This window comes from Barbatula barbatula (genome assembly GCF_947034865.1).
Source record: "Barbatula barbatula genome assembly, chromosome: 20".
Classification (NCBI taxonomy): Eukaryota; Metazoa; Chordata; class Actinopteri; order Cypriniformes; family Nemacheilidae; genus Barbatula; species Barbatula barbatula.
Window position 1 is genome coordinate 19,956,480 of NC_136783.1, and position 25,408 is coordinate 19,981,887.

The following is a 25,408-nucleotide window of genomic DNA, read 5'->3' on the forward strand; positions in this document are numbered from 1 at the left end:
CTAACTTTAACCATATAAACCACAAATGATTGTTAAAATGGTTGCGTGATGACGTCAGACTCCGAACACCAAGGATTTAGTGAGAGCCGCGTGGGCTCAGCCTCCCGTACCCCAGTTTAGGATCCACTGAAGACCATGCTGTCGTGATGGCGACTTTTGCATAGACATGTAACGTTATTAGGTATCGCCATTTATTCACAAACACACATAAATACACAAATGTAAGTTTTGACAAGGCCACTAGATGTCAGCACTGGACCGTTTCATTCTTACTGTGAGTTATGAGCTCTCTCAGTGATCATGATTAGGTATTTATTTGGTGCCCTTTAGTTTGATTTAGATCGTAATTTCTCTCTCAGTAAATAATCAATATTTACATTTACACTAAGTCATTTAGCAGACGCTTTTATCCAAAGCGACTTGACCAAGCAATGTCCATCAAATTTTTTCGGAGACACCAAACAATAAACATTCAGCAAATTTTTTACGACAGTTTCAGGGATACATTTACCAGTAATTCTATATGATGAGAAACTGATGTAAGTGAGGGACTGTAGTGGGTGCTAAAGCTTGTGCCCCAACAAACCTTCTGTTTGCTGTTGTGCTGTTTGTTTCTCTCATCCACCCACTGTCACACGTACTCTCCATCAACATTTGCTAAAATCCCTAGTGCCAGGAAGGCTTATAGCATGAAAGGGCTGTGTAAGATATTATTCACATCACCGTCCGTCTCCATCCTCGAGCATCATTCTGGAGTCTGGAGAAAGAGCTGAAGGTGAAATCTTTGAGTGGCACCCAGCCAATCACAAAGCACCACATGCATCATAGTCAATTACAACAGGGGTCATATGACCACACTAGACCACATACGATTGGCATGGCCTGGACGGCAGACTTCACGGAAAGTTCTTACACGTGACCTTCACAGAATTCATTACAAGAAAGGCTGTTAGTGCTAAATTACAAGAACGATCATCTTCATCTTTTACCAGCTGTTTAATTTGAGTTCATAAGTAGCTTTTATGCAATAAAATTTGCAATTGAATGACAGTGCACACATAACAGTTCGTGACACTGTATTTGAGTAAATATAGGTGCACGAGATCAACCGGAGCACGAGGTCTACATCTCATGTCCTCTTCTTTGATGGTCAAAACATTCTTTGTTATTAATATAAATACCTTGGCCCTGTAAGCTACAATGGCTTTAAATTACGCCTAACAAGTGATGATGCTGTGTAATAAGCCTACATGTATGGGCGACAACGCCTCGTGTGACCGATGTCTGTCGGTGTTCTGCGCGCTGTCCCTTTAAATCTTCTCCGCGTCTGAAGCTCCCTTATAAGCGTAGGAGGCGGGGCGTCTGCTCGCGCGTCCAATCGGAGCGCGGGATGCTGAGGCTGGAGTGGATGCAGGTCGTGGGATACTGATGCTGAGGCTGGGGGACCCGCACAACGATGGAGCGGCGACGTCGTTGAGAAGGTAACGAAATGTAACGTTATGCTGGGTTTCATTGACAGGAATTAGGTAGAACTCATAGTAAACGATCGAAATGAGGTCATATACGTCGATGTAGGCTAATTATATTATGTTGTGTAGTAAAAATGAGCTCAAAACCGTTTCTCGTGTAGGCTACTATGAACGGGTTGAAGCATCGGTCGATGCTGTTTGAAAGCATTTGTTCTTACGGTGTATTCAGTTTATTCTTAATATTGTAGGAAGCTTTCCAATTAGCCTTAGCTTATGAATGAAAAATATTGACGTTTCACTCTGAGGATGTTTCTGTATGCGGTCTAGTTGTGTTCAGTCACCGCTGTGGATACGTGTCGGTTATTTCGATGTATTGTTAGAAATAACAATTGTCAACATTTTATACGTGAATTATATTTAACACCACGCATTCTGTCTATTCAAGCATTATATTTTCAAGTGTGTAAATGGTTTTGGATAAAAGCGTCTGCTAAATGTAACATGGGCATGTATGTGCTGTCAGCCTCACGGGTGATTTTTTTGCTCATGATTGACAAAGGTTTGGGCCAATCAGAAAACAGATATTATTCGCGGGGGCAATGGTTGAATGATAGGGGAGGGCCTTCGCTTGTGACGTCACTCTGCAATCTTTAAAAGATCAAATCATTTATTGGCGTTTGAACTGTGGGAAGAACAGTGCGTTTAGCAATCCATGATTACATTATGGGATGTTAGACGATATTTTTCATAGTTTGCCGGCAGCATTGGTTTGAAAATAATTTCCTGACTGGCAACAATTGCTACAGACCACGAGAGAACAAGTGCTCATTTTACAGATGCTTTACAATAATAATAATTTAGATTATTTATGAGAGGATCAGGATGTAAATGTATTTGTTTAGTCTTTGTAAAGTGATGTTATAATTGAAAAATAAAATGACAAATGTATCATTCTTGCCATCAAAATAAAATTGATTGCTATCCACGTGTGGGTGCAAACCATGCACAAAATTTTAATGTCTTGGTTGGGTCTCCATGTATCAATTGGTAATTTGCCCTTTTGTGTCTCTATAAACACAGTATGTTCAGCTTCGGAGTGGGTGGGAGAGAAAAAGAGAGAGTCACTGGCTCATGCTATGCATCCTGCCACACCGATTAAGCCTGTAATGCTGGAGAACAGCTGGGTTCTATATATTACCTCGCAAGTAAATGCTATTTCTGTCATTCAATTCTTTTATAAGTGTCTCTCAACTCTCGACTAATTAAGTTGTTTTTGTTCCCAAAAAGCTTGTTTTATTAAACGTTTAATTTACTCCATGGAGATTCCAAAGACAAGCAATACTACTACTGCTACTAATACGTAAGGGTAAGGATTCGAAAAAGCCAGTTTGACACTGTAAAGTGTTTAGTGAAGTTCAGGTCTGTCGAACTATCATCAATTATCGAGTAAATGATATTGCTTTGTGCTCACGCCGCACAGGCATTGTGATGCTGAAACAGAAAGGCCCCTCCTCAAATTCCTCACAAAGCACACAAATCTCCAGAATGTCACTGTATGCAGTTGCATTAAGATTGGCTTTCACTGGAATTAAGGGGTCTGGCATAACCTTTTAATTCGAAGTGGTTCTCAAATGACATTGGCTAGATACTGCATAGCAACACCTTGGCAACCATCCACAGCACTTTAACGTTGTGGTGGCGGGTAAGAAAATGTAAAGTTCGTCTTCATTTGTCCAGTACAGTGAGCTATAAATGGCCTTTGGCTAAAAAGATGAAGTTTTCAACAGGACTGGACATCTCCCCTCTCTGGCATGGAACTGCACAGATGAAGCGGCCATCTGCAGCACCCTCTCTGAATGTCAGCATAAATGTACATTTCCCACACGCTCTCTCTCTCTCTCTCTCTCTCTCGCACCCGTGAATGCCCACACATCCTCAATGCTTGGTCATACGAGTGAAAACAGGTGCGCTCTCTTTCTTTAGCTCAGTCACTGTTGCCATAGCAACCCTCTCCACAGCGTCAGCCTCATCCCCATCCCCATCCCCGCAAGCAGCAAGTGGTCCACACCTCTGAGAAAACTGCGGGCACTTCTCGTTTAGAGTCATAAAAACGAGTGTTGTACCTCATTGAAATGAAAGACATCCGTAGGAAGTCTGAAAATGATAAAGAATAAAATGACTCATTGACTCTTGTTTTCTGATGCGTGCATGTGAAGTACGTCTCTTAGGAAGCTAAGAAGTCTTTGCATTTTAAGTAGCTGTAAGCTATTTAAAATGAAAAATGTTATGTAGTAGAGTTTGTAGCAGCCATTTTGAAGTTTCAAATGACTCTTTTTATCTTCTCAGGATGCAGTAAATGCCCTGTCATTTGGCAAAGGGGCAGATTTTACAGTGCAACACGCCCCTCTTACGGACGTCGAGTACAACAGAACCCTGAGCGATGTACGGCAGTGCACGTGCCGTCAGCCACATCGAGGGCAGCCCTGCACGCTCGCCGCGGCTGCCCCGCTCCCCACGGTTGGGCCACCGACGGGTCAACAGCGGAAGTTCGGGCTGTAAGACCTTATCCATGGAGAACATCCAATCTCTCAATGCTGCCTATGCTACATCCGGCCCTATGTACTTGAGCGATCATGAAGGCGTCGGATCCACGGCTACGTACCCTAAAGGCACCATGACGCTCGGTAGGGCCACGAACCGAGCGATTTATGGCAGCCGGGTCATGGGTAGCACCCCCAACATCGCTACAGTGGGGCTTCCACACGCCGACCTGTTGTCGTATGGAGATTTGGGCTCGCTCTCCATGCTCCACCACCAGGGGACTCCATCTGCCCTTCTGCGTCAGGCAGTGAGGGGCGGTGGGGGTGAACTTTTGGAGCTCCAGGCACAAATGCGGGACATGCACAGAGAAAACGAACTCCTTCGCAGAGAACTGGACCTGAAGGACAGCAAGCTGGACTCCTCAACAAACAGCATCAAGAGCTTCTGGAGCCCAGAGCTGAAGAAAGAACGGGTGATCAGAAAAGAGGAGGCGGCACGAACCTCTATCCTGAAGGAGCAGATGCGGGTGACCCATGAGGAGAATCAGGTTAGGATGGTTCCTTTGTGTTCTTGTTTGATCATATGAAGTGCTTGATTAAAAAGTGACATAACTGTGCATTCTTAACTATATAGATTCTTTGTAGATTTTTTAGGTTCTTATGACTCTCTCCAGGTATCGTCTGCTAAAACGAAATGTCTAACGGGTTGTTTTATCAGAGGTGGACAATACAATAAAGTATTTTAACTCTGAAGTACATTTTCAAGTGTCTATACTTGTTTACTTTGGAAAAATTATGAAAATGCTAGATTTTGAATGTACTTAACGGTTAAAAAACATGTATTTATAAAATATAGGGATGTCAAAAATATGATATACGTATATGCTTTACAATGCTTTTACAAGTAAATCTTTTCCCAAAGTAAAAACACGCAGATAAGGTACAGATACCTGAAAATTGTCCTTGAGGAAAAATACTTAAGTACTGTTTTTGATGGCAAAAAAATAGATGTTCTTTTTACAATTGCCCTCTTTAACCTTTATTTTTAAGAATGCATATTTGGCTGAGGTGATTCTTTTGTGCTTTACCAATTTATATGTTATATAAATTGCTCTGTATTGTAAGTGTGACACGTATAGTGGCTTTGATATACAGTATACTGTCTCTGTTTTAAAACCTAATGAACTGCCTACCCAGATAGTATTATGATTTAGCCACACGACAGTGCCGGTGGAATTTGCTTTCGGTACAGTATGTTTCAGCTCTACATAATGTAATGTAAAGGCAGCCGGATGTTATCGCAGAAATAAGCCCTCGACAGTATGATTAGGACCTGACACTGAAGGGGCTCATTTTATGATAACAGCCGGCTGCTTGTACATTATCCTGCTTATTACATGGCTACTTGCCACATGAGAAAGACCGAATGCAGACCCTCCGCAAGGTTTACTTTCTTTTTTACGGTAAGAAACGACATTCAAATATTGCGAACAGGCAATTCGGTTTAATCATTTGTAAGTATAAATAAGACATATTATATTTAATGTGTCAATAAAAACTGTCGAAATGATTTGCTGTGTCCGGGTTACCATGTGTTACCAGGTTGTTATATGGGAATAACGAACCTGCAAATATCGTGACTGGCCAATCAGAAACAAGCATTCCAACGAGCCGTGTAATAAATAGTAAATAAATAATCTCTGTTTCAAATCATAGACAGCATTTTCCTACCATTTAATATACCTTCTAAATCCAAAAACTAAGACAGCATTGCATTTATCCTTCACATATGTGTATACATTGAGGCTTTTGAGGGAGAAATCCATCAAGGAAAAGTTGTTAAATCTAAAAAATATACTGAAACATTTACTTAACAAGGACAATTACTCATAAATGACTGTTTTACCTGCTATTTATGTATTTCACTAAATCTGTAACGTGCCAACATCAATCTCTATTAAAATCAATGGCCCAGAATAGCGTTCTATATCCTATTACAGTGCACTTTTTGGAGGAAAGACATTTTTTGTTATTTTAACAATAATGGACATTATAGAGTGCATTCATTTGGTGTCTGAATTCACTTGTTTGCATTATCTTATTAATGTGCACTATATTTAAAAAGCAGGTCATAGTGAATGGGGGTATAAAAGACTATTTCAGCCAGCCTGTGCGATTCATTTCAGAGATGCTATTTCTGAGTTACTGCCTAAATTGAATATTCCCAATCATTTATGATTCAGTCAGTTATGGTCAGTAGACGATATGGCATCTCTTTATGTTTTAAAACAGAGTTTGGGTTACAAGGGTTGGACTGAATTCAGCTCAGTGAAGGTCTTCAGTGAAGATTATTCACTCCCAACAAAGTTGAGCTTATTTCAGGGTTTCTTCTACATTGTCAAAGTTGTTTACCGCTGCCTCCAGGTTTGGCGTCAGCTGTGGGCTCGGATCTATTCTTCTCCTCCGCTCTCATTCAAAACGTACAATCATGCTCCGACTCTCTCTTTCCACCCCCTGTCACGCTCCTCACGTCTCCCCACAGCTCATTTCCTTTTTTAGTCTTCTTTGTCTTTTTTGTGGCACTTCTGGAAAGAGGCTCTTAGAATCATTAATATTTCATAGTCTAATCAGATGACTTTCAGTAGACCGCTCTTAAAACACGTTTCAGAAAACAAACAGTTCTGATTGGATGAGCCACACAGATAACAACATGTTAATTGAGTTCGGATAAACGATTTCTTAGGACATGAAATATATTAATTGGTGTCAGAAAAAGTTTGATGTGATAATTATTTGTAATTAATAAAATATGTAAATATATATATATATATATAAAACCCCAAGGCGTTTACTCCAACCAAAGTTAAGATGGTCAAGTCCTTCTTCAGTAGCTGAGATTTGTGGATATTTGTGTTTTCACTCCGTCACCTGAGAGCGGGGTAGTGGCCTATTTAAATTACACTCGGCAGGAGGCCTGCAGACCAGGGAATGTCAAGGACAAATGTTTGACTTCGTTCATTTGATTTGGTTCTTCCCTGGCATCCTTAAACCTGGTCTCTCTCTCTCTCTCTCTGTCAACCATCTTGCTTTTTGGCTCCTATCCTGGCATATCTATACCTGCCTCTCCCTGTATGTCTCATCTCTTTGTCTTTTTCTCCCTTTCGTCCTTTTCCTCTTTTCTTGTCATCCTCTCGTCCTCTTTCTCGTTCTTTTCTTGCTCCCGTCCTTTGAAGTTGTTTTTGGTTAACCTAACTCTTCCCCCAGTTTTCTATTTTCTTACATATTTGATGGCATATGGAACTTGTATATTAGAAACTGCACAAACAGAGACCGCGGAAGCATTTTGACTTTTGGATCTCCCATTTGACTGAATTACGTATCGTATTAAAATGTCACGTTTTAGATTCTGTGGGGTGAATTCACTATTTAGTTTGCACATGGCCTCCACAGTTAACTGCAAAAAATGCTTTGTCATTATTTTTAGCACGATTTCTATGGAAACTGAGGTTAAATATACTTCAAACTGGTTAAAATCAACACTGTATACATGCCACAGTTTCTGTTGCTATATGACCATCTAAGTTGGAATGGTTAGCGGGAATGGCAATAAACCCAAATATATCTCAATTGGGTTTAGCAAAAATGCATTGGTTGTTTATTCATCTAATCAGAACATGCTGATAAACAACACTATTATTAGGTACATTTAAATAATAGTCAATTCTCTCTCATTTATGAAATGTACTATTAAATGAATCATCAGAACATATTCAGTTTCAGTGCTGCAGAAGTTGAATGAATGAATGTCCCTGATGAGAACGTAATTGCCGTACAATTGGCTTCTGCTTGTGAATCATTTAAACAACCATTACATTTTCTGGATTAAAGTGCAGCTGTTCAGGTTGTGATTTTGAAGACTTTTGGGAAAATTCAACATAAAAGAACTTCAAAAGAGTCTAAAGAGTTAAGCAATAAAATTGAACAAATGCAAATGAATAAAGGGTTTCTTATTAAAACAGATGTAAGAATGGATGATGCAAAATACAGCAATGTTGCTGGAAAACCTGTTGTTGGCAGCTGAAAATCAGAAGGGAGTGGTTTTAGAGTCTCTTATATGAAAAATCGTCACCCATCTCACCACAAATGACTTACTTAGACTTAAATAAGAAGCGTGTAAAACTCCTATTTAACCCAAACATAAAGCTCTCAAACTTAGCTCAAATTTGGCTTTCCAAATGTGTGGATTCATTCCTTTTCAAGAATTAAGTTTTATGTTATGTGAAACAATTGTCAATGACATTTGTTCTAAGTATATTATGAAGAATTTGCGGTAAAAGCTGTGAGATGAAAATATATTTTTCAAGGAATACTTGAAAAATCATTTTACTCACCTTCGAGTTGTTCCAAATCTGTATCCATGTCTTTGTTTTGATGAACATAGAGAAAGAAATTTGGAAGAACGCTTATAACCAGACAGATTTTGCCCCCCATTGACTCCCAAAGTAGGAAAAAATACAATGGTGGTCAAAAGTGTCCCCGAACGGTTTTCTATCCTACATTCTTCAAAATGTCGTCTTTTGTGTTCAACACAAACACAATTTGTGTTTTCTCCGTGTTCATCAGAACAAAGACATTTATACAGATTTGGAACAACTCGAGGGTAAGTCAATGATGACAGAATTTGCCTTTCTGGGTGACGTATCACTTTAAGGTCTTTTTAAGTCTTTCTGGTGTATCACTGTATTAAAAGAGAAAATGACCTTGCATTTCGATTACATAAATATACGATTATTGCAGGCTCGGAACAGATGCTGGATGTATAGCACAATCACCGTTAAATGCAGATGTTACAGGCACTGGGAGACTGTGAAATACACAAATTAGATTGGATATGCCAAGTCAGACCGGCCTATACTCTGCCAATCTCGGTCTGTGTGTGCAAGAGAGCAAGAGGGGGATACATTTCTCCTTTCTGTGAGCACTGTCCCTTTTTAGAAACCTCAAGGTTAAATTAGGATGCTGTCATCACAGCCCAAGCAAACACCTGTGTGTGTGTGGGTACATATCCAGTGACAGTTCTTTAGTGACACAGTTAGTGCCCTGTGCTACAAAGTAACAGGATTAGATGTACAACAGTCCCCATGAAGCACATAGCGTCATTGCAAGCGTATTTGTGTTTGTATCTGTTATTAAAATTGTATTACACATAACCACCAAACACGCATTCAACATAAATGAAGATAATGTAGCAGATATGTTTTTCCCAGATTGGGATGCAGAGAGAAAACAGACAGCAGGAGGTATGTTATAAAGACTTTTATGAGCAAAACATGTAAAATGGCAGTGTGGTGTCGTAGATGTGCTGATGTCTGTAAAGAGAAGCTGGCTCTGGGAGAAGATGGGATTCGACGCCTTCGAGGGTGCATTTGAATGTCTGCATTACCTGACAATCTCACTTGAAATTGGTGTCTTAAGGAATTTCTGTTTACACGCTGTGACAGTCCTAGACTGCGTATGTACAGGGAGTGACCCACTGTCAAACATTTAGCATGTTCAGGTTTGCTGACATTGGTAATTGGGCATCTTTGGTATAGTTGGTTTACTCCATCTTATATCTGGACCTCAAGGGCACATGTTTCTGTCCTGTAGAAACCGGCTCCACCATGGAGACACATCGTGCTGGGTTTATAACAGCAGTGACCAGACATAATTAGCATCAAGCAAGCATTCAGAAGCCTTTCATTTTTTACACCCGCCTCTTGACCACATGTTCCTGTTGTGAGACTGGATATGAGCAGGCGGTTGGTGGGCCGCCATGATGATCATGTATCCCTGATATATATAAAGAACGTACCGGTACATACATTTTTTTAAAAGGATGGTTTTATTCAGAATGTTTATGGTGCCCTCTATGGACATTTTCTGAATGCATGAAATGCAAATGACTTGTTGCATTTTCCAAAACATGCAGGTAAAAGGCTCAGTTTGGGATAGTACAATACCAAAATACTCATGCAGTGCTCTACCAAGTGACCTACATGGTTAACTATTTCTGCACTTTATAGTATGCATACTGTTTACCATATGCAAAAGTTCTTTATGCAATGAACAGCCCGTTATATAAAATATAAAATACCATATCCCACAATGCAATGTGGTTGTCAGATAGTTCTGTTTTGCTTTACAATGCATTTTCAACTTTTGTAAATTGGTGTCCAATGTATTGAGTTAAATAGCCTTAGCCGATAAACAAATTAAACTTTCCATAAAGTAAATATATACTGTAAGTCTTGCTTCTTACAAATTGTTTTGGTGAGTGCTTCTAGAAACATTTGTATTGATCCAGACAGACAGGGCAACCTTTTAAACCGGTTCTGAATTTCTCTTGATGTTAATAGTTTAGTTTTGATGAATGAATTCCCACAACTGATGGAGGTGGCTGTGTTGTGTCGATTGCGTTTGTACCGTAATGGTTGGTGTAATTCCCGTCTCAGGTTTTAGAGGTGAGACAGAGATTGTCCTCAGGCCAGTTCAAGTGTGTGTTTCACTTTCTCTTGGTCGGCTTCTTCATTTCTTTCACTCCTTTTTTCTGCTCTCATGCACTACTCTCAATTTCTCGTCCCCTCGGGGGCTTGATAGAAAGCCATTACAATAAGGATTAGTGGGGGGCAACTTGTTTTTGATTTGCACAGAAACGAGATTCGATGGTCTGTGTTTAAACGTGATGGTATAGTGGAGAATTATGATTTAAACACCGTGTTTAAGGCTGACTGGGCAAGCTAATGGAAAACCAGATTTGGACTGTGAATTTAATGTGTTAAAATAAATCATCTGCGTTGGCTTTTGTGTCGCAATTGTATCCCTTGCTGGTGCAGTCAAATCTTTTGAGAAATGTTATTGACCATGAATCATTTTTGAGGAGATATCACTTCTGAAAGATAGATAAAGCACATCCCACGTTTTTGAGGATGAACACAAAGCTGAGCATCACTTGAATGACTATTTAAGGGATATTTCAGAGACGTTTAGCATGTTTTTCTTTGTACAAACACTATTCTAATACCATGTTTTCTTGTAATTGTGGCATTAGGAAAATTGTTGTTCTTTGAGGTGTAAAGCCCTTTTCACTGGTATTTTCTCGGCCCTCACTGAGGTAGAAATAAAACAAATCTGACATCAAATCCTGTCACTTTCTTGCCGGCCGTTTTCTCATAAAATTAAGCTGCGTGACGGACTGAGGGGTTTCGAGCTGGTTTATCTTCTATGTTCTAACTGAATGGTCGAGCTTGCATGCTAAACTGACGCAGAAACCCAAAAGCATTCACAGACTCCTGCATCAGATGCCAAAATGGGCCATTTCTGAAAAACAGATCACTAATACCGGCTTAAATAAGCATTCCCATTTACATGCTAATGTTCCAGTTGCATTATGTTAGATTGTCCCCTGGATGCTTTATAAAATCCAACCACCTCAGATTAAATGCTAATTATACAAGAGCGAAAACGTAGACTAGATTAGACATCATCATATTATACAGCTCTCAGAATACATACGCTAACCTCACAAAATGGAGGTTTTTGCTTTAAAGATATTTATATATGTACGGGCATAGGCACCATGCACACCCAGACGGTACCCCGCTGGTGTGTGTGTATGGACTGGTGGTTGTGTGTGCGTGCATGTCTGGTGTGTGAATGGGTGGTTGTGTGTTTATTCATGTGTCTGTGTGCGAGGGTAGTTGTGTGAATATATTTCTGGGGTTGTGTGTGTCTGAGTGAGCATGTTTTTGTGGTTATTTGTGTATCTTTGTTTGTGCTTGTGTCTGTCGGTGTGTATGGGTGGGTTGTTGTGTGTGTGAGTGTGTGTGCGTGTGTGTGTATGGGTGTGTGTCTATGTTGTGTGTGACCGTGTGTGTGCTTGTGTCTAGGGTTCTATGTGCAAATGATAAGGTGATTGTGCGGATGTGTGTGTACATGTATGTATGAATATGTGTGTGTGTGTGTGTGTGTGTGTGTGTGTCTATGCTGTGCGTGACTGTGTGTGTGCTTGTGTCTGGGGATCTGTGTAAATGATCAGGTGTGCGTGTACATGTATTTGTGAATGTGTGTGTATGGGTGTGTGTGTCTATGTTGTGTGTGACCGTGTGTGTGCTTGTGTCTGGGGATCTGTTTAAATGATCTTGTGTGCGTGCGGATGTGTGTACATGTATGTATGAATATGTGTGTGTGTATGGGTGTGTGTGTCTATGTTGTGTGTGACTGTGTGTGTGCTTGTGTCTGGGGATCTGTGTAAATGATCAGGTGTGCGTGTACATGTATTTGTGAATGTGTGTGGTTGTTTGTGTGTATGCGTGTCTATGTTGTGCGTGACCATGTGTGTGCTTGTATCCTGGGTTCTGTGTAAATGATCTCGTGTGCATGCGGATGTGTGTGTACATGTATTTATGAATGTGTATGGGTGTGTGGTTTTGGGTGTTTGCGTGTGCTTATACACATTTCTCTATTTCATGTGCACAAAGGTACAAAATACAGTGTAATGATATTCATCCAAGAACGACCAATTCACTGAAAAAACATTTGTCCTGGATGTATGTTGAAACATGTGTTATAGTAACGGGGGGTAATGAGTAATGAGGGTGAAAGGAAGTGACGCAGGGCTGACTCACGGATGCTTTTGGAATATTCTCTCTGCCAGCTCTTCTCCGAGTGACTGTACCTCTCGCTTTATCACCCACTGCCGTATGGAATACATATTCATGCCTGTCTGTGCTTTGGTGGGTCTGAGAGCTATCCACACACACACAACATGAAAGCTGAACGCTTTCAAATGATTCAACTAATCAGCTAAATAAAATTTTCAGCTAAAATCAACATGCACACAATACAGATCTGGACGTAAGAAATGTGGTTTGATCCCTGCCGCCGTTTTACAACCCAGGGGTTTGCGGTTCTTTACAAACCATTGCAATTATGCAAATGGAATAATTGGACTGTTTCCTCAAATTCCTGGCCAGATTTTTGATCAGGAAAAGAAAGGCGGCGAGGAGGATATATTAGGAAAGAGACGGATAAAAAGTCAAGTCCTTACTGCACTTCCTCACTGGAGAAGCTTTATGTTCCTACATCTCAAATGGCACGTTTGTGTTAGCATAAAGGTTTGATCCCTGGAAAGCACATAAACTGATAAACAAATGTGTCACTGAAATGCATTGTAAATGTAAATAAAATTGTCTGCCAAATGCATAATGCGAACTATAAAAGTAATTTATTCGGACACATTTTTTTTGTTCGCTGAGATATATTTGCCTTTCGTCTCATGTGTGTTTTTTATATCCGAGTGTGTATCTTTTGGACTGCATGCCTGCGTTTTTGTGCGTTTAAGGAGTTTAAATTAATTTGCTAATGTGCCTGCGGTAAAGACAGCTGAATCCCTGCAGCTGCATTACACTCTTTAAGATCTATTGAACTCGAGCAGTCAAAAAGCGTACTTTATTTACAACAGCCAGATTAAACAGAAGATATTTCAAGACATGCGTTAACCCTATACCCATAGCTGATTAAATATAATATAATATCAATGTAAAATATTTGCAGCCTATTTTGAAATACTGTAATTGCTATTAAACTAATGTCATATTAATTTGTATTCCGTTTAAGTATGCAGGGATGAGTATGTTTGTACGGTGTGTGTGTCTGCATGATCAAAATATATAGTGGCAGAAGTGCACCAGACCAAATCTGCATTTCTTATATAAGACCTAGTGGCTATTGATCTGGAACTAAGAGAGGCTGGCAGAAGTCAGATCAACCATGTGAGTCTCTCAAACAGCACTGCCTCCAGGTGGTCAGGGATGTGTATTACAACACATCTTTGCAAATGAATCAACCAAACTTGCCTTCTCTCCAGGAGTTTCCACTTAGATCATGCCCACATCAATGTTATGACCTCCTTTGATATACTATTTCCAGTTATGAACAGTTATTCAGTGTTCTGCTTGCATTATGTCTCATGGCAATAATTTGCATAACAGTATTACTTTTTTGCTCTCTGCCATTTCCCATTTTCTGTGTTGTTTTGATGTTGTTCTGCACTCAACTCTCGTTCATTTTATTGTTTCTTTTTTTTCGCACCGCCGCAATCACGCAGCACCTGTTGGACGCCAGGAGGACAAAGGTTTGTTGTCATGTTTGCCACCGCCAGCGTGTGCAGAACATGGTACCGCACGGTCAGCGTGAAGTGTGTTTTTAATCGTAACAGAACCACGTTGTCTGATCCCTGGATTCTGATCTTCTGGGTTCCTTAGGCCGTTGTTTTTATTTTCTGATCTGATCTGACCTAGAACGCTGAATCTAAAACGCAAACGTAAGCATTTTCGTCTCCAGCAGGCTTGATTTCTTGAGCCAAATTGACTAGATTCAAGATATATCGCAACATTCCCGTGTGAATATGGGAATTTGTAGTACTTCGCCAGAAATTAAACACAGACGCTTAGCCTACCATCATTTATCAGGCTTGTGGCCTATAATGCCAATGCATCTTTGGTTCAAAAATTAAAAATTAATTAATTAAATGAGATGTCTGAGACGACGTCTGTTTCTGCAATTATTAAATGGATCAGATCAGTATTTAAAGACATCATCAATGAGAAAATGTTTTCCTCATCTGCTCCATGTCCCTATAGGATAAGCTGAGGCAGGAGTAGCCAAGTCCATAATGACTGGTTCTTTCTTTAACCAACAGCATGCTTGTGATATTTTTCTGAGCCAGTCCTTCTGTCCGAATCGTCTGTTTTGATTGTGATAACACAAGGTAGTGTAATGATCACAATTTTCTGTGGGCTTTCTGATCTACTTTCTCTTAGTGTCTCTTTTTCTGCCCGAGGCACAATATGTGCCACATAGACTAGAAAGCATTATTATCTTGTGACTATTTCTAGCACTGTTTGGTCATTAACCTTATTTAAACGGTTATAGTTAATGTTTCCTCAGGAGAAATAGATCCTTTCCTGACTGAATAGACCTCACTGTCCTTTCCTTCATTCGGATTCATTAACTAAAAATTCAGATTTAGCTACATTGGCCAATTTCCATATTTTCAATAGCATTTCTAATTCTCACATAAGTTTTGCAATACTTGCACATCTACAGTGATATCATTGGCCCAAAATCCTACTCCAACAAAACAAAATAAAGGGCTAGTTCACCCAAATAAAGCTTATAATGGGTTTGGAACGACATAAAGGTGAGTAAAGCTGGGTGAACCATCCCTTTATGACCGGAATACACTACAAGATCTGAACAGATTTATATTAACTAAACATCATACACTTGCAGACTTTTGGAAAGTTTCAGATAGAAAAACACTAACTGATCAAATCTCCAGACTGTCACAGACTTTCTGCAACAAGTCCAGATTGAAATCTGGCCAAAATCTGAGCAAAAGTAGTGTATTTTAGTCCATCGAATATGTCCAGACTGAAAAGTGAGACAGTGGGGTCTACCACATATGAGCTTTTTTCCAGATCCAACCCAATTTCCCGTTCTCCAAACATGTTCTGAGCGGGTCTAGTTGAAAACGCAGTGTATGTTTGAGGTCTAAAGTCTGTAATGTTTCTGTCTCCTAATGCAGCACCTCCAGCTGACCATCCAGGCCCTGCAGGATGAACTGAGAACCCAACGCGACCTCAATCACCTCCTCCAACAGGAGAGCGGCTCGCGGGCCGGCGACCACTTCACCACCATCGAGCTGACAGAAGAGAACTTCCGCAGGCTCCAAGCTGAACACGACCGGCAGGCCAAGGAGCTCTTTCTGTTAAGGAAGACGCTGGAGGAGATGGAGCTGAGGATCGAGACGCAGAAGCAGACATTGGGAGCCAGAGATGAGTCCATCAAGAAGCTGTTGGAGATGTTGCAGAGTAAAGGGCTGCCCCCAGCATCAGGGAGGGCTTCGGATGAGGAGGAACAGGAGAGAGCCAGGCGTATCGCAGAGGCTGAAGCTCAGCTGGGCCACCTGGAGGTGATATTAGACCAGAAGGAGAAGGAAAATCTCCATCTGCGAGAGGTACAGCTGAGGCTTTACACCACCAGTTCAGTAATGCAGGGAATTTAAGAGCATGCTGCTTAAGTGAATAATATCACATAGGTTGTTTCAGACAATATTCTTTTAGTACAAAATGTTTTGATTACACGAGTAAATGTGTTATGCTGATAATCATGGTGAAACCATAGGAAATTTGTATTTGTTGTGGTTTGCAACAAATATAACTAAAACCTATGGTTGCTATTGTAAAACCATGGTTAATTTACTGTATTTAGGGCTAATGATTAAGTACATGTTAAATATAAAGCAAAAATGTATTGATATTGATAAAAAATGTAAGCCAAGTAATGTAGATCTTGCAACACAGATGCAGTGGCGCAGTGATACTGATGTAATGCGGTCACAGGTTACAAGAGTTATTAACAAGGGCTTCAAACGAGACTGAGTCAACATTTTCCTTTGTATTTATATGTTTATGATGCATTGGAAACAACACGGTTTTTCACCACCTCGGACTTAAAAAAATAACATCTGGAACAGTGCTTGAAGTCTATGGAAAACCAAATTAGCTTTTAATCATTTCTCAGGATATTCATTTTTGATATCAACAATTAAATTTTTACTAGTGAAAACTATAATTCTTGATTTCAAGAATGGAATTTCTACTAGTAACAATTGCTATTTTTGATATCAGTAATTACATTTGCACCAGTAAAAATGTGAATTCTTGATATCAAAAATTTTATTTCAACCAGTAAAAAACTTAATTCTTGATATATGTAATAACATTTTTACTAGTTAAATATCACAATTCTATGGCAAGCCGAATTAGCTTTTAATCATTCTCACAATATGAATTTTTGATATCAACAATTAAACTTTTACTAGTGAAAACTATATATCAAGAATAGAATTTCTACTGGTAAAATTTATATTTTTGATATCAGTAATTTCATTTTCACTTGTAAAAATGCAATTGTTGATATAAAAAATTCATATCGTGAGAATGATCAAAAACTAATTCGGCTTGCCATAGAAATGGGTATTCTTGATATCAAATATTGAATTTCATCTAGTAAAAAACTTAATTCTTGATATCTGTAATTACATTTTTACTAGTTAAATAGGACAATAGGCTGCCATTCAAATTCAATTTCAGATATCAATAATTAATTTCTTGCATGTCAAAAATCTAATTTCAGATATCAGAAATGCAATTCTTACTAATAAAAAACATTTTTTTGATATCAATTATTACTAGTAATATTGTCTATATATTGTCACTTTTCCAGTGATGGGGTGATCGCTGATATTAAGAACTCACAGTTACTAGTGAAAATGTCATTACAGATATCCAAAATAGCAATTGTTACTCATAGAAATTATATTCTTGATATCAAAAATTCATATCCTGAAAATGATTAAAAGCTAATTCAGCTTGCCATAAAAGTCGGCCACGCGACCTCTGAACTCGACCCAGGCACACGCGTCAGTTGACGTCACGTTCAAGATGCTCCCTGTGAGATTAGCGCGGAGCTACTTCACGTTAAACGCGATAACAAGCTTCCAAGATCAAAGACTACAATAAAAGTCATTAACGCGAAAGCTCACTAATAACGTGATTACGTTCAGTGTAATCGAAATGTTATGTTGTTTACACAAACACGCATTGTCAGTGGATGTGCCTTCTTGAATGTTTTATTTTGTTACATTGCGGATTTGTTGTATTTGACAGCCGCTTCCTCCCATATTACGCAATGTCTCCGCACAGGGGAGCAGATGAGAGACGCTCTAGGGAACGCGACGCGACTGAATGAAACAAAACGCATGATTTTACGACATGTCTGTGCTATTTTACCTTTACACGCCTTGTTGAAAAAGCTAACCGCGGTTTAAAAGTGCACGGTCAAACTAACGCGCGCGTTTATTGTGATACATACGGTAATCTGCAGGATGCCTAGGAGATCACAGCGTCTTGCGTTGGATTGACTAAACGTGATTTGTTTTAGTTTATTCCGTAATATAATATAATATCATTATGATTTAAGGAGACCACGATAAAACAATAATACTTGACGGGCGTCCGACGCATTTATAGAGCAGCAAAAAAAACTAGCGCTACTGTAACCCCAGCTTTATGTATCTATCTTGACCGCTTGTTTTAGGGAATTACTTTATTATGTATATTTTATTATGTTATTTTTATACTGTAAGCTACTGTAAACATTTTTCTATGGTAAGATGCTATTAAAACAAAAAACATCACACAGATGATTCACTTAATTTTATTGTTGTAGGCTACATTTCCTGACCCACTATGTAGAAAGCTCAGATGAAATATACAAATGAAAGAATTAAAAAGATACTGCAGAAGTTGACATGATTTTATGGTTTACGGATAGTGATGCAATTGATTATTTGTCATATTGTTTAACAATATTATTGATTATTAAACATGATTTCTTATAGGAGCTTCACAGAAGGAACCAGCATCATCCAGACCCTGGCAAAACTAAAGCACTTCAGACTATCATAGAGATGAAGGTGAATCTACATTTTTATCTTACCATCTTGAAGTCAAGTCAACTTTATTTATATAGCGCTTTTTACCATTTTCAATTTTACAAAGCGGCTGAACAAGAAAACATATTGACTATAAGCAAAACATATAAGGTTATGCAGGTCAAAACACAGGTCATATATCAGACGGAATATACATTCAGATATACAGTGTTAATTAAATAAAACTATAAAAATCTTCTGTATTTAATGGCCTATGCATTGCAACCCTAACAGTGTGTTTAATAAATACACTGCCAATTGGGTATTATTTATGCCATGCTGTGTTTTAGGAAGCAGAATAGATCCAAGACTAACACAGACATAAAATGCATATGAACCGAATGAGTAAGGAAGCCTAGAGAAGCACTGCAGCATGCCGGTTAATGGCTGAATGAAACTGTAAGTGGCTTTGTGCACTCAGAGGCAGACAGAGACTCGTGCCAGCACTAGCATTACACACCGCTCTAAAAATAAAGCATGACCTCATGTGAGGCACGCGCACACCCCTCGGGTTCTCTCTGATTGGAGCTAAATTTTACCCAGGGTTCAGCACTGCGCCCATGTGACATAAAAGCAAAAGGATCGACTCTCATTCAAAGTTCAGTGCACGTCTTAACTTCAAAATCTTGGCACGGCACGGTTTCCACACACCAGGACCAAGAAAAGCTTTGCGTCCGTTACCCCGATCCACCTGTAGTGGCATTTATAGCTGCTTTAACCTTTAGCATCAATGGTAGTGCTCTGTTCTCTCTCTCTATTGGCCGAGCCGGGATGCTAATTCTGGTGCCATGGGAACAGGTGGAGTTGTTTACATCACAGGGAGCTCAAATGCAGGCATGGGAGAGGATGACAAAGGCTGAGAGAAATGTGATCCGTTCGCTTTTTTGCTGAAGATGGAGAGCCGCACGGTATAACATTACATATGTATAACATTACATCCTTTTGTTTGTCGAACAAATAGCACCGCTAGAGAGTATGGCACGTTTAAACCTGGATTTTTACAACCCTTAAAAACATTAATGATATGTCAAGCTACGATTATACGTCTATGGATTTGATGTTCGCTTTCAAAGGCCTCACGTGAAAATGGTGCCTGACGATGTCTACGAGAGCAAAAAAGGCAGAAAGAATGAGCGAGCGAGCAAGAGAGAGAGAGGGAGAGAGAGAAGAGAGTGCGCAAATGGGAAGGGCGGATTACCAGCGAAAGCTTGCGAGCAGAAAGCCGCAAACATTCTCCTGTGTCTGAATGGGAGATGGACCATAGCTAATGCCAAAGACGCTGTATTATTTATTTAAAAAGGCGAAGAAGCTTTCAACGCTGCAACTCTCCTCCTCGCAGTCCACGGGCTGAGCAGAAAGAAGCACACCCGCAGCTCTGTGTCCCAGAGCATCTCTCCAGCAGGCTGGATGTGTGCTCACTTCTACCAAATGGTGATTAGTTGCTGATGCATTAGCATGAGAGAGACAGATTCTGCTTTGGCTATGCAGCAGTATTGCAGCTACTCGCTCACATTGCTGCAAGACAACGCGGTTTTGCGTGTTCTGTCTGTCTGTTGGGAGTGTGGCTTGGGACGCTTGGGTCTTTAGAATCGCCCCAAAGTTGTCATATTAGCTTAAGATGATGGAGCACAGCGTGGCTCATTTTTCCACTAAATTGTTTGTCCAGGACTCCAAAATCTCATCCCTGGAGCGCAACATTCGCGACCTGGAGGATGAGATTCAGATGCTGAAGGCGAATGGATTGCTGAACACAGAGGATCGAGAGGAGGAGATCAAACAGATGGAGGTCTACAAGAACCACTCCAAGTTCATGAAGTCCAAGGTAAAGTCACTTTTTTGCTAACTTGAAATGATGGGCTATCACAATCACACACACAAAACGTTATCATTTAAGAATTGCAAAGCGATAACGTTAGAGGTGAAGTTATGTTATTGTGATTGTATGTTTTATATGATGAGCAGTTCATGTTTTGACACCAAGCATGTGATTTTACTGTTTGTTGAAGACATTTTATTTTAATGTGTACAGTTGAAGAAATTGCATTAAAGTGATTTGATTAGTAGTGTCCAAGATTCCTTTTGAGTGGCTGTGAAAGCGTCTCTTTCACACAAATAAACTGTTTAAAAAGTAAAGTGTTTGAGTGAAGTCCAAGTGAACGTGCGATTGTGAAGATTCTTTACTGAATGGTGAGGATAGATTTGCTGAGTAATGCTAGAAGTAGCAGTATTAAAATAGGAAACAATTTCTCACGGCTATGCTGACAATATGTCCTGTCAAAGCTCATCAGTCTGAACACTTTATTATCATTTCTTCCCCTATTTTCATCTCAATTCACGTACATCTACTGAATCTTCTTTTGCCGATGTTAAAGTAAACATATAATGTACGATGTTAAAGCTTTTATGTGGAAAGTAGCCCAGCACTGCCCAGGCATCGGTATTGGTACGTGCTACAGCATCCAAAATTGCGTTTTGTATTAGAGGATGATCACAAATGTTTGGGAGGTATTAGCATGCACAGATGCATACTTAAAAATCATTAACTAGTAGGGTCATTTCATGGTTTGTTTATCGGATAAAAAGTTTCTAGTTTGTCTGAATACTTAATGGCTTTGTCATTCTGCACATTGCTCATTGTTAAGATGAGATGGATATCCATGCATGTGTGCTTGATTTGCTTGCTGTAGCTAACTTGTTCTTTAGGTTTTGTTGTAATATTTATGGAACTTATTTCATCAATGATAGATATGGCTGATGTATATTAAATGGGAATCGGATTAAATAACCTTTTATAACGGAGTACAAATGGAGCGTACTAACATACCGACTTAGATTGTTGTTTTGCTTTAAATTGTTAAATACAGACGTTGTTCTCATAAACATGGGTTTAAGTGTAATTAATTGTGCAACCTTTCATGTGCTAAAACAGATCATTTTTTCTCACGCTAAAATAGCTTTAGTGCACATTTCTTAGCGGTGGGTTGCAGTGAAATAACACTTTAAAAGCAAGCAAAACTAAACCTTCACAGAAAACGTTCTCACTTCTGCTCTCTGCCTCTTCTTCTTTCTTGCTGTCTTTCAGATTGACCAGCTAAAGCAGGAACTTTCCAAAAAAGAGTCTGAACTTTTGGCTCTGCAAACAAAGCTGGAAACTCTGAATAACCAAAATTCAGACTGCAAACAGCATATCGAAGTGCTTAAAGAATCTCTCACTGCCAAAGAGCAACGTGCTGCCATCTTGCAAACCGAGGTGATACTGTCTGTCTGTCCGTCTGTCTGTATCTATCCACTACCGATTCATATGCATTTCCATTTATCCATAGCCATGTGAAATTGATTCATTGATCATATTTGTCTTCAATTTTTATATCCATTTCATATAGCCTTAAAAACATATTTTTATATGAAGCCATGAATAGTCATTCATGTTTTCACGATGTAAAACTGTTGTCTTCTGTACTTGTGTTCTCCTGGTAAGGTGGATGCTCTAAGACTGCGACTGGAGGAGAAGGAGTCGTTCCTTACTAAGAAAACGAAGCAACTTCAAGACCTTACGGAGGAGAAGGGAACGCTGGCAGGGGAGATCAGAGATATGAAAGACATGCTGGAGGTCAAAGAACGCAAGATCAACGTCCTACAGAAGAAGGTAAATCACAAAACACTTCATTCATACTTATAGGTTCAACTTATTAAAAAAAATCCATTGGCCAAATTGACAATATAGGCAAGAAGGTATTGGGGTCGGGGCAGTGAGGACTTGAAAGGAGGCCGAGCTTTTGGGTGACACCATGCTTTTAAGTCCAACCTATAGTACATTCATAATTTATTCCCGATGAACATTCCCTCCACTCATGCCATTACATGCATCCCACCAAATGTGCCTCGGCTTTCTTGCACGGTAACCGTTCTGATGGAAATGATGGCTGAAAGATGATCCATCAGCTCATGTAACTTGCGTCCCTGCTCAGGTGTCCACGTTTTGTGCTCTTTAGGTCATCCATCTATGTGTGTTAGCCTTGAGTAGAATTGCATGGCTTTATGCATCAACCCTGCTTTAAAAGAAGCTTCGTTCTCAAGACTTGGACTCTGGAATACAAGACTTAAAATCCGAACAGATTTTTTTTTTAACCAGACATCATACACCTGCAGACCCTTTGATAGGTTCAGATAGAAACACACTAAGTGATCAAATCTGTAGACTGGCACAGACTTTCTGCAACAAGTCCAGACTGAAAATCTGAGCAAAAGTCTTGCAGTGTATTTTAGAGGACAGCTATTAGACATATAAAACAAATTGACCTGTGCACTTGCTGTTTTGATACTAGCAATTTGGGGTATTCATAACTTGTTTAATAGCCTCATATTGCTTTTAAACGTCATATTAAAGCTATAATGAGCAGAGCGCTTTTATTAACGACACATACTGCTTATTATCAAGCTACCAAACATGCAATTGCACGTCCATTTAAGTTCATTTAAACTTTTTTTATATGCATTAAAGTATGATAAACACAATCGGAAGGATAAAAGTAGTTGCAGAGCCACAGTGTTTACGTCTTCAAAAAAAAACAAGGAACACCTAAGCTTGATAGAGACACTTCTGGGTTTGCGATCAAAAGAGAACCACATATAAAATATGGAAGAACAATGAAGCACATGGCAAGTTACATCTTGTTTTACCCTTTAACCTCTCTGACAGATTGAGAATCTCCAAGAACAGCTGAGAGATAAAGATAAACAGCTGGGTAACCTGAAAGACAGAGTGAAGTCACTCCAGACAGACTCCAGCAACACAGATACTGCCCTCGTCACGCTGGAGGAAGCGCTGTCTGAGAAGGTCCAGTATACCACTTATAACAAGATTTATTCATCACATACACAGTTATGAACAGAATACAACTAGCATTGAATAATGGCAGTGAAAAAAATATAGATGACAACCATGTGTGCCCATGTGTTTCACTTTTGATGGTGTTGTTTTGCACCCTGAGGAAAGCCTTTTTCTTAAAGCCGCAATATGGAATAATTTAGCTATGATATATCCAAAAATTACTTGCAGAGTGTGATATATTTCATGCAGTTGTGTACTTACATTATCCCAAATGTTCCCAAGAATGTGCAAATCCAGAGAAATTCCTATTTAAAATAATGTCCCGTCCCTCGTCCCCCTTGTATTTGTCGCATATCAGTGACTTAATAACCGCTGCTCCGCACGACCCTCAGTTTCCGGTTGTAGCAACTACGGCTGCGGAAATGGTTATACAGCATCTGTTGTTCTGTTATTATGGATCATGATTACTCTTTGGCGAGTAAAGAAAACCCCAAAAAGCGGAAACATAGTTTACTTTATAAACGACGACTGTATGACTACCAAATTAATTGACAAAGTCCAATATCATTTGTGGGCTAACGTAGCATTACAATCCACTACGATCACATACAATAAAATGTATCCATTACCTCGTCCGTGAACATGATGGATGATCTCCATAAGCCTCTGGATGTCCCATAATTCCACTCTCCTACATAACGTAATTTATTTTCGCCTTTTGTTGATGTTTCGAAAGTGCCCAATCTAGCGGTCCAAATGTACATATTGTGTCTTTAACATTACTATAAAAGAAGACCAGGGTCGATGTTTGACCTCTGCTAAATGCTCGCAAAAGAGTTTGAGAAATTGCCTTACACGACATAACTATTTGACACTTAGAAGAAATTGCACGCGCTGATAATGTGGTCGATTTGCATGCACTTGTCTGTGGTGTTACAGATTCTCCAAAGCAATTATGCAAATCGGAGAACTTCACAAACACGCCCATAAAATTAGTATTGAACCCAATTAGCAGTTTCCTGTTTTGCAGGCTTGTTTTGAGCACTATAGTGGGTTTGAGAAGGACGCAGAACCGTGATTTTGCATACTTTGCAGGGACTAAAGCATCGCCTCACAACCGGACATGAATTGTCCGTTATTCATCATTTGATGAATTACTGCTGCCGCAAACGGTAGAAAATGTACACAAATTGCACGAATGGCGCAAATGCTGCATTTTCTCAGTCAAACTGATGTGTGTGGAAGAGAAAATAAAGACATTTATTTATTAGTAAAATAAGTGTGAAAAATAGAAACGATTATATCATGCCCAATTAACCACACGCGCTAGGTTTAATGAAGTACTTTTGCCACAGGAGCGGATTATCGAGCGTCTAAAGGAACAGAGAGAGAGAGAGGATCGGGAGAGGATGGATGAGGTGGACTCGTTTAAAAAAGAGAACAAAGACCTTAAGGAAAGGTTGAACTCTTTACAGGTGGAGCTAACGGAAAAAGAGGTACATCTGTGTTTCCATTTCCTCGCCAAGAATTCAAGATTATGATGACAGCTGTTTTGAAAAACTAGTTTCTTGTTGATAAAGCACCTTAGTCCAGCAACAGACCAGGAACCAGCTAGTAATATCAGTTTGCTATTAATACCAACAAATACTCACTGTTCCAAAACACAGCTGCGTACCATCTCTACCCAAATTTCACTGCAGGATTTCTTGCGTGTGTTTGGAAATGTCATCTCATGTCATGTCTCTCTTGTCCTCCAGTCAAATCTTATAGATTTAAAAGAGCACGCATCCTCGCTGGCCTCATCCGGTCTCAAAAAAGACTCCAAACTCAAGTCTCTGGAGATCGCCATCGAGCAGAAGAAAGAGGAATGCAGTAAACTGGAGACGCAGTTACAAAAGGTGTGTTGGTCCTTCTTTACTTATAGTAAAATCATATGTATTCACGCTCGACAGAGGTGACAAATCTT

At 39.5% G+C, this 25,408-nt stretch overlaps 1 protein-coding gene across 1 annotated transcript in view; it reads left to right on the top strand.

The window, feature by feature from the left end:
• Positions 1-3,909: 3,909 nt before the first annotated feature.
• Positions 3,910-25,408, top strand: part of erc2 (ELKS/RAB6-interacting/CAST family member 2) — a gene marked incomplete at its 5' end in the record, with an annotated part of 33,934 nt that continues 12,435 nt past the window's right edge. Inside the window, 9 exons of the mRNA XM_079482886.1 lie at positions 3,910-4,557; positions 15,639-16,070; positions 18,519-18,593; positions 20,278-20,433; positions 21,694-21,861; positions 22,090-22,257; positions 23,311-23,448; positions 24,798-24,938; positions 25,200-25,340. Of these exons, the coding sequence (XP_079339012.1) occupies positions 3,910-4,557; positions 15,639-16,070; positions 18,519-18,593; positions 20,278-20,433; positions 21,694-21,861; positions 22,090-22,257; positions 23,311-23,448; positions 24,798-24,938; positions 25,200-25,340 (2,067 nt within the window). The remainder of the gene's footprint in view (positions 4,558-15,638; positions 16,071-18,518; positions 18,594-20,277; positions 20,434-21,693; positions 21,862-22,089; positions 22,258-23,310; positions 23,449-24,797; positions 24,939-25,199; positions 25,341-25,408) is intronic.